Source organism: Hylobates moloch, unplaced genomic scaffold (assembly GCF_009828535.3).
Source record: "Hylobates moloch isolate HMO894 unplaced genomic scaffold, HMol_V3 SCAFFOLD_1632, whole genome shotgun sequence".
In the NCBI taxonomy this organism is placed as follows: Eukaryota; Metazoa; Chordata; class Mammalia; order Primates; family Hylobatidae; genus Hylobates; species Hylobates moloch.
The window spans coordinates 1-10,407 of NW_026653907.1; the positions used below are offsets into that span (position 1 = coordinate 1).

At 51.3% G+C, this 10,407-nt stretch overlaps 1 protein-coding gene across 1 annotated transcript; it reads left to right on the plus strand.

The window, feature by feature from the left end:
• Positions 1-265: 265 nt before the first annotated feature.
• On the plus strand, positions 266-9,087 carry LOC116464771 (arylsulfatase D-like; the record flags this gene model as incomplete). Its single annotated transcript, XM_032148027.2, has 4 exons — positions 266-389; positions 3,848-3,997; positions 7,666-7,787; positions 8,918-9,087. Coding segments are annotated over exons 1-4 (486 nt in total), but the record flags the coding sequence as incomplete, so codon positions are not given.
• Positions 9,088-10,407: the final 1,320 nt, after the last annotated feature.

Consider the following 10,407-nt stretch of genomic DNA (forward strand, 5'->3'; position numbering starts at 1 on the left):
TTTCACCATGTTGGCCAGGCTGGTCTCGAACTCCTGACCTCAGGTGACCCACTCGTCTCGGCCTCCCAAACTGCTGGGATTCCAGGCGGGAGCCACCGCGCCCGGTCAATCGTAAGTGGGTTTAATCAGCTCCTCCTTAGCCCAGGCCTCCCCGTGTGACGACCTGGGAAAACCAGGTCCCGAGAGCCACGCGCAGGTCCCGAGAGCCAGGAGATGACGCGGATGAAGGAGGGGCGGGCGCACAGCCCAGATCCCGCAGCTGAGAGGGCGGAAGCCTTCGCACTAGCGGAGCCCGGGCGCGGAGTGCGCTGGGCAAGGTCCTGCGCTCTGGGCCAGCGCTCGGCCATGCGATCCGCCGCGCGGAGGGGACGCGCCGCGCCCGCCGCCAGGTGCCAGGGACCCCGGGACGCGGCCCACACTAAGGCCTGGGGTGGGGGCATGGGGAGGGGGTCGCGAGCACAGCGAGGGGCGCCCCGGGCGAGCCTGGGCCCCTGTAAAGGGCGTGGTTGTGTCCGGCGCCTTGTAGTCCCCAAAATGTAGCTGGAGGCGCGTTCTGTGCCCGGGAAAGACGCCAGACAGCAGAGCCCAGGGATAGGGGGAGACTGAGGGGACGAGGGGGGTGGAGGAGACCGAACTGAAGGGAAGGCGGAAGGGCAGGGAAAGAACAAAGGAAGACGGGAAGGGAAGGCGGAGGAAGGCTGGCCGGGACCCGGAGGGAGCGGAAACTGGGCCGGTCACGCCCTGCCGGGTCCTCCGCCTTCCACGCCCAGCTACACCGCTGCCGGGATTCGGCCTTCAAAGGCTCCCTAAGACCCGCCCCGAACCGCGCCCCCCCCCGCTCCGCCCCACTAAGACGCGCCCCGTCCCGCCCCAAGGCTCCATCCCCCGAAGCGTAGCCGTGCCCGCCCCACTTCCTAAGAGGCAGCCCGTCCCGCCCCCAACCCCCAGCTCGATGCCCTCCAGCACGGCCATGTCCCCCGGATCCACTAAGACGCTTCCTGTCCCTCCCCAACGCGCCGTTCTCCCGAGCACAGCTGTGGCCCCCTCCCGATTTCTAAGAACGCCCCTTCCCGCCCCCCGCCTCTTCGGCCCCACCAAGACATGCTCCATCCCGCCCTCCGGCCCTTTGCCCTCCCCCTCATCCCACTAAGACGCGCCCCGTCCTTCCCCCAGACCCCAACCTCTCAAGCACGGCTGTGACTCCCCGCAACACGCTCGGTAAGACACGCCCCTTTCCACCCCGCCGTGGGCTTCATTGGGCGCCCTCCCCCCAGCACCGCCGTGCCTACCCCGGTCACCCCCCAAAACTTCTCTGGCCCGTCCCCATCTCCACCACAAGCGCGGCCGTTACTTCCCTCTGACCATGCCCCGGCCCCTTGGCCTTGTGCCACCTCCAGGTCCCCACCCTCTAGCACCGCCATGCCCCGCTGCACTTCCTAAGATGCGCGGGGTCCTGCATTCCCGGCTTCATTTGCGCCCCAGTGCCACCGGTAGAGGGTCGTGACTGCAAGTTGTCCAGGCTCTTGGCGTTTTGAACAAAGAATTGGACAAAACGCCCAGCAAAGAAAGAATGAAGCAACAGAAGAAGGAAAGCAGGGATTTATTGAAAACAAAAGGACACGTCACGGTGTGGGAGCCGACCAAGCAGCGGCTCAGGGGCCCGGGTACATAATCTTCTTGGGTCCAAATACCCCCTAGAAGTTTCCCATTGGCCGCTTCAAGCTCACCTCATGTAACTGAAGTGGTGGCCCGCGATCAGTCTGATTGGTCGCAGACAGCAGCCAACCAGAGGCTGAAGTTACAAAGGTCACACTCCTGTGCAAACATGTGATTGGTTGCAAAACCCAACTAATCAGAGACTAGGGTGCAGTCGGTGAAGTCACAAAGTTGCGAACGAAGACTAGACCCGAAATCAGTCTGATTGGTTGCAGACAGCCAGTCTGCTGTCTACCCAATAGAAAAGGTCAAAGGGAAGCCTTCGGTCCTTTTGTTACTTAGGCATGGAAAGTTAGGATTTTCCCGCCAGGCGAGGTGGCTCATGCCTGTAATCCCAGCACTTTGGGAGGCCGAGGTGAGTGGATCACCTGAGGTCAGGAGTTTGAGACCAGCATGGCCAATATGGTGAAACCCGGTCTCTACTAAAAATACAAAAATTAGGCCGGGCCTCTACTAAAATTACAAAAAAAATTAGCCGGGCGTGGTGGCGGGCACCTGTGATCCCAGCTACTCAGGAGGCTGAGACAGGAGAATCGCTTGAACCCTGGAGGTGGAGGTTGCGGTGAGCCCGGATCATGCCATTGAACTGCAGCCTGGGCGACAAGAGTGAAAACTCTGTCTCAAATAATAATAATAATTAAAATTTTTTAAAAAAGGAAAGTTAGGATTTTCCTTTCAATTGAGTTCTAGGAAGTCGGCATGAAAAGCCTTAGGTTCCCTGCCTCCAGCCCCTATTCTCCTGCCTCAGCAGCTCTGCCGTGCCTCTCGCCACCCTCCAAGACACGTCCCGTCCTGTCCCCTTCCATGGCCATTGCCCTGCTGGCCACACCGGATCCCTCCCCATGGCCTTATTCCTCCCCGGCCCCCCAGTACAGCCGTGTCCCCCCCACACACCCTGAGACACACCCCTCGTTCGCGTCCTCCCTGGAGAGCACGGCCACGATCCCCCAACACTAAGACACCACCTATCCACTGCAGTTCAAAGACTACTTGAATCAATCCTCCCACCTCAGAATCAGGCAGAGGTTGCAGTAAGCCACCATCATGCCACTATACTCCAGCCTGGGCAACACAGCAAGACCCCATCTCAGAAAAAGAAAAAAAAGAATAATAAAGCAAATTGGTTGTTTCAAAGTTACTTTTCTTACAGGGTTAAAGCACGGGAGACTTTCTTAGCTCAGGTGAACTACACATCTTCTTCTTGCTTACTCAAATCTGTTTTTTGGAAAACTGGCCTGTTTCCCTGTTCAGCTTGATGATGTGGCAGTTAGCACAAGTGACTCCATTCCAGTTTGTTCTGACCTGTATGGTCTAGTGTGGCAGGCCAGGTCTCACTAATGCAGGCCTCCGTAACAATTGTTTCAGCACTGACTGAGTGGTGAAGTTACATATTAAAAGCTGAAACAACCAGTGCCTTTATGCAAAGGCTGGGATGTAACAAAAGCACACAAAGAGTTTTGCCCAGGCCTCTCCTGGGCCTTTGAAGCATGATGAGATAACGAAGGAATTCTTAACAGGGCCCATTTAGGATTAAACAAGTTTTACTGTGGGTCTGAAGAAACTCCCCAGAGCTCCACAAACAAGCTTTGTTGGGGACTAAAGGAACTCCCCAAAACTCTGATTTAGCAGGAGACAAGATAAGGGTCATCACCCCAGCACCTGGACCCATCTAGATTAAGTCAATTCACTGAGGCTGCAGAGGAAGGTCTTCAGGACTCAGATCTTAATTACAGATTAGAAGAAGTTAATCACTTATGTCTTTAGATAAATGCACACTTACACTTAGACCTATAGCTTTGAAGGTATATAAGCTCTGGAAAGCTTTGTAATTTTGAGTTGGTTGGGAGAGAATTTCCAGGCCTTCCTCCTGTAACTGGTTACAGAATTAAAAACTCTCTTCTTTCCCAGTTCATCTGCATCTCGCTGTTGCGTCACGAGAAATAGCAGTCTGACCCTCGGTTTGGTCCAGGGACACTAGTGCAGGAATTCAGGCCAAGACAATAACCCCCCATAAAGCTGAACGTCTTAATTTAGTGTCAAGACCTTCGCCTTCCCAGTGAGCTGCCTTGAAATGCCTACTTCCCTTGCCAAATTGTAGATAGTCATTTCTGTGTTTCGCTTTTCTCTCCAGGGACTCTTTGCCGGTGCTACTGTTTTTATGCTTGCTTCTGAAGACGTGTGAACCTAAAACTGCAAATGCCTTTAAACCAAATATCCTACTGATCATGGCGGATGATCTAGGCATTGGGGATCTCGGTTGCTATGGGAACAATACACTGAGGTACAGTTGGTTGTTGTTATTGGTGATGATGTTATGTGAGTTTCACTGAATGCTGCATTTAAAATCTGCCTGGAGAAATTAGGAAACGCCTTAGGGCCTCAGAACTCAACAAAAAACTACCAACAGGTAAAAAGGCCCTTTTAAACAATGCGGAACTGCGGTGAGTGGGTGAGTGTATTACCACCACAAAATGGGTAGCTTAAAACCACGGAAATTTCTTCTCCCAGGTCTGGAGACCAGAAATCTTAAATCCAGGTGTGGGCAGGGCCGGGCTCCCTCTGGGGGCCCTATGGGAGGATGCTTCCTGACTTTCCCAGCTCCTGGGGGCTCCAGGTGTCCCTGAGCTTGTGGCCGCATCACTCCAGTCTCTGCCTCCGTCTCCACGCCGCCTTCTCCTCCGTGTCTGTGTCCTAATCTCCTCGTCCTATAAGGACACCGGCCATTGCAGCAAGGCCTGCCCACTGTAAAGATCTCATCTGCTGTTGATTACGTTTGCAAACAACGTCTGTTGTGGGCCGAATTCTGGCCTCCTCCAAATTTGTAGGTTGAAGCCCTAACCACTGGTACTTGAGGGTGTGACCGTATTCAGAGATGGGGTCTTTGAAGAGGTAGTTAAGTTAAACCGAGGTCCTTAGGGTGAGCCCTAATCTGATATGCATTACTAAAACAGGAGATTAAGACACCAACAGAGCTCCCTGAGAGGCTGTAGGGGGGACCCTTCCTACCTCTCCCAGCTCCTGGGGGCTCCAGGCATCTCTGGGTTTGTGGCCACATCACTCCAGTTTGTGCCTCCTTTCCCACGTGGCCTTCTCCTCTGCGTCTGTGTCTCCTCCTCTGTCTCTCAGAAGGACACTGGTCATTGCATCTAGGGCCCTCTCTAAATCAGGATGATCTCATTTCGGGATACCTAACTAATAACATCTCCAAAGACAGTTTTTCTAAGCAAGGTCTCACGCACAGGTTTGGGGGGTCAGCACGTGGACAGATCGGTTCTCAGACCCCCATTCAGCCCACTGCAGTGGCATGTGCAAACGCAGAGTAGTAGCCTCTATGCCAACCTTAGCAGCAGAGCGCTTGAGTGGTGCTCACGTGCTTTCTGCAACAGGAGAAAAGGTGAGAAAGCTCCTTATTCCATTTGGTGGGCTTTTCTCCTAGAAGGACCGCCCCAGAATGCAGGCTGCATCTGCTTTTCAATAGCTGCCAACCTCAGGAGCGGTCCCCGCAGAGCAGGGCCTCCCTTCTTTGTATAGGACATTGCAGCACCTGCAGCAGTCTGCCCTGTGTGGGCCGGGCGCAGTGGCTCCCGCATGTCATCCCAGCATTTTGGGAGGCCAAGGAAGGTGGATCACTTGAGCCCAGGAGTTTGAGACCACCTTGGGCAACATGGCAAAACCCTGTCTCTATGAAACATACAAAAAATTAGCCAGGTGTGGTGGCGCACGCCTGTAGTCCCAGCTACTCAGGAAGCTGAAAGAGGAGGATGGCTTGAGCCCGGGAGGTGGAGGTTATGGTGAGCTGAGATTGCGCCACTGCATTCTAGCCTGGGCCACAGAGCAAGACCCGGTCTCTAAACCAATCAATCAATCAATCGATCAATCAATCTGTCCCCTGTCCAGGGATCCCCTTTCGAACACCCTGAGCAGGCCTGGTTGTAATTCACAGAACATGCGGTTCATCTGTTTACAGTGTACGGTTCAGGGACTTTTAGTCTATTCACAGAGCTGTCCTTCCATCACCACAAACCATGTTAGAGCATTTACATACCCCCAAAGAAACTCTGCATCCCCTTAGCCACCACCTCCAGCTAGGGGCGAATCTGTGTCCCCTAAACGCCTATGTTGAAGTCCTAACCCCCAGGACCTCAGACTGTGACTCTATTTGGAGACTGAGTCTTTAGAGAGGTGAGTCAGGTAAAATGAGGTCACTAGGGTGGGCCCTGATCCAATAGGACTAGGGTCCTCATAAGAAGAGGAGATAAGGACACAGACACACATAGAGCAATGACCACCTGAGGACACACGGAGAAGATGGTGTCCACGAGCCCAGGAGAGTGGCCTCAGGAGAAACCAGCCCTGCCCACGCTTGATCTCAGACTTCCAGCTCCCAGAAATGTGAGAGAATAATTGTCTACTGGGTTTGTTTTTCTGTTTTATTTTGTTTTGCTTTTTGAGACAGGGTCTCACTCTGTTGCCCAGGCTGGAATGCAGTGGCACGATCACAGCTCACTGCAACCTCCATCTCCTAGGCTCAAGCAGTCCTCTCACCTCAGCCTCCTGAGTAGCTGAGACTACAGGCACATGCCACCACGCCCAGCTAATTTTTGTATTTTTTGTAGAGACAGGTTTTCACTGTGTTACCAAGGCTTGTCTGGAACTCCTGGCCTCAAGTGATCCACCCACCTTAGCCCCCCAAAGTGCTGGGATGACAGGTGTGAGCCACTGCGTCCAACCAATATCTGGTGTTGAAGCTGCCAGTTGTGTAGGACTTTGTTATGGCAGCCCCAGCTGACACTCCTCCAACTCTCTCAGCACCCTAACCCTCAGCCTCTGGCAGCCACTAATATACTTTCCATCGCTATAGACTCCCCTGTTAGGGACATTTCATACAGATGGAATTCTATAACCTGTGGTCTTTTATGTCAGGATGCTTTCACAGAGCACAGGGTTTTCAGGGTTCCTCCCCGTGGCAGCAAGTGTCAGTACTGTGCCTCACGCCTTGCAGTGGCTGAGTCATACTCCATCGATTCCATTCTACGTGGATGCCTCTTTTGGCTTCTTTTCTTTCTTTCTTTTTCTTTCTTTCTTTCTTTTTTCTGTCTTTCTGTCTTTCTTTTTTTTTTTTTTTTTTGAGACAGGGTCTCACTCTGTTCTTTCACCTAGGCTGGAGTGCAGTGGTGCAATCTCGGCTCGCTGCAACCTCCACCTCCTGGGCTCAAGCTATTCTCCTGTCTTAGCCTCCCGAGTAGCTGGGATTACAGGCACGCACCACCTTGCCTGACTAATTTTTGTATTTTTTTTTAGTAGAGACGGGCTTTTACCATGTTGGCTAGGCTGGTCTTGAACTCCTGACCTCAAGTGATCTGCTCGCCTAGGCCTCCCAAAGTGTTGAGATTACGGGCGTGAGCCACTGCGCCTGGCCCTCACAGTTTTTTGATATCTGATGCTGAAAGCTTTTAGTCCTCTTCTCTCTGTGCTCCACATCTGGACGAGCAGATAAGAAAGCACAGGGACTGTCTCCTTTGGTGCTGACGGCAGACTCAGACCATAAACACCCCCACCCTTGCATGGGAACCCTCATCCCAGCCCCACACCCTCACGACAATTAAAAACATAAATCTCCTTTCCTTTCTTCCTTATTTCACATGAACTTGGAAGGCCTGCCCTGCTCTCCCCGGAAAGCCTCGTTATATGAGTCATAAGTTGTCTCATATACTGTGTGTGTGTCTGTGTGTGTGTGTGTGTGTGTGTGTGTGTGTGACATCATCCATCTCAACATCAACACCAAACTTAGGATAGGGGTCGATCTACCGCTACAGGAGACCATCATGCAGCTAATTCTGAAATCCGGTGAAGTCTTTGCAGTCTATTCCTGTGCCTTTCAGAACAGGGATCTGCTTAAGCCAAATGCATGTCTCCCTTCCAACAATGACATTTGTGTGCTTTGCTCAGAACGCCAAATATTGACCAGCTTGCAGACGAAGGTGTGAGGCTCACTCAGCACCTGGCGGCCGCCCCACTCTGCACCCCAAGCCGAGCTGCATTCCTCACAGGGAGACATTCCTTCAGATCAGGTTGGTGTCATGGAGATGATGGAGAAATGGGCACATCTGTGTGTACTCATTCTGTCATCTGTAACAGCTGAGTACTGATGGTGAAGATACAGGGGCAATGGTACAAAGATCATCTGCAATTCATCGGCTTCCTTGTATTTATGTAAGGAATATTGTATTGTGTGCATACACATAAAAGTTGTGATCATTAGGATGTGAACAGAAAAACCAAGGTCTGTGGAATATTTTAAAGAGGTTTATTCTGAGCCAGTATGACTGATCACAAGACCGAGTGTCTCTTAGAGAGAGCAAAGTTTCCCCAAGTTGAGAATCATCGTGATATAGATAGATGATAGATAGATAGATAATTGATAGCTAGATACATGCCAGATGGATGATAATGATAGATAATGGATGATTGATAGATAAATATCTAGATGATGATGATACATAATGATAGATGATTGATAATGACATGATAGATGATTGATAGCTAGATAGCTAGATAAGAGATGATTGATAGATAATGATAGATGATAGAAAGATAAGTGATAGATGATAGATAATGATAGCTGATTGATAGCTAGATGATTAATGATAATGATAGATAATAGATAGATGGATAGATATAGATGATAGATGATGGATACATATTGAGATAGGCGACAGGTGATAGCTAGGTAAACAGATAGATAGACATATGATAGATCGCACAGCGTCTGTCATCCTAAGGTAGGGGGTCTCTGTTTTGGCATGATGGACATTTGGGGCTAGATGATTCTCTGTGGTGGGGCTGTTCTGTGCACTGTATGTAGGGTCTTGAGCAGCATCCCTGGGCTCCACGCACCCGATACAAGTAACACCACACCCCACCCTTTCTGAGTTGTGACACCACAAACATCTCCAGACATTGGCCTTGCTTATTATTTCGAGAATAGTGTGATAGGTAGGTAGGTAGGTAGGTAGATAGATAGATGACAGATGATAGATGGGTAGATAATTGATAGCTCCATACATGATAGATGGATGATAGATAATAGCAGCTTGACTCGGGTGCACAAATCCAGATCTCAGACACCAAATCCCTCTGGTTGAGAAGTGTTCCTCTAGAGAAGGGAAAGTAAATTCTTCCTGTCTTCCCTGCCCCACAGGCATGGACGCCAGCAATGGATACCGGGCCCTTCAGTGGAACGCGGGCTCAGGTGGACTCCCTGAGAACGAAACCACCTTTGCAAGAATCTTGCAGCAGCACGGCTATGCCACTGGCCTCATAGGTGTGGATATGTGGGAGCCTCACATTATACGGTGGTTGAGAAGATTCGTGATAAAAAAGATCCCAGGCCAGGCACGGTGGCGCACACCTGTAATCCCAGCTACTTAGGAGGCTGAGGCAGGAGAATCGCTTGAACCCGGGAGGCAGAGGTTGCAGGAAGCCGAGATCACGCCACTGCACTCCAGTCTGGGTGACAGAGCAAGACTCTGTCTCAAAGAATAAAAAAAAAAAAATCCCGTTTTCCTGCAAAGGAAAACCATCCTGTGTCCTCTGAATCGGAAGTTGGTGCCTGGTCCATCTCATGCCTATTGGATTGTCCCCAGTTTTTCATGAGTTTTTTTTCTTTTTAAATTCAAAATCCTAGGAGATCGCCCTCTTCTTCTCTGGACCTATCAGTCTTCAGCTTGTCCCCATTTATCACGACCTTCTTCAGACATTATCCTTCTCTACATGGCCACTCACCATCTCAAAACCCCCAGAGTTAACAAACACTGCCTTTCTTTAGACAATAAACCCTGGCAGGGGCAGAACACCCTCTTTATAACAGACAGCATGTCAGGGGTCTCCAAGACCACCCTTAAGTTCGGAAAGTTGCTAGGAGGATTTGGCATGCAGTTGTGCTCATGGGTGATTTATGACAGTCAAAGGAGGTGAGGCAGAATCAGTGAGGGGAATTACATGGAATGAAGCCCAGGGCAGACCAGACACAAGCTCCCAAGAATCCTCCCCCAGTGGGATCACACAGGATGCACCGTATTCCTCCAGAAATGAGTTTCAACAACATGCACGGAATGCTATTAGGGAAGCTCCCGGGAGACTCAGCGCCCAGGGGTTTCTGTTGGGGGCTGGTCCTGCAGGCACTCACTGCCTGGCACCTACCCGAATTCCAGACTCCCACAAGCAAAGGACGTGTTGAGCACGAACCATGTTGCTTTCGCAACAGTTTAGGCACAGTCAGCTTATCATTTTAATAGTGTGACTTCTCCATTGGAAATCCAGATCTCAAACACCAGCCACGAGGAATCTTACAAGCCAGCCTTTGTAAGGGGCACTAGCTCAGGCCTGCCCCTTAAACTCCTTTCTGCACGGAGAGGAAAGGAGGGAGACATTGGTTTATGCCGCCAAGCACCAGGCAGTCTGCTGGTTACCTCCTTCATTCCTTACCCAGCCTGTGGGTTTAGAGGTGCTGTCCCCGTCATACACATGAGAACATGAGAGCTCACTGGTGAGGTCACCCGCCCCGATATGGTGGTGGGATCTCTGTGCAGGGTCCCCAGTTCCTCTCTGTGCTTTTCTCACACTCAAAGCCACTGTCCCATTCACAGGAGCTGCAACACCCCAACTTGTTCAAAGCTGTAGTTTTCTAAA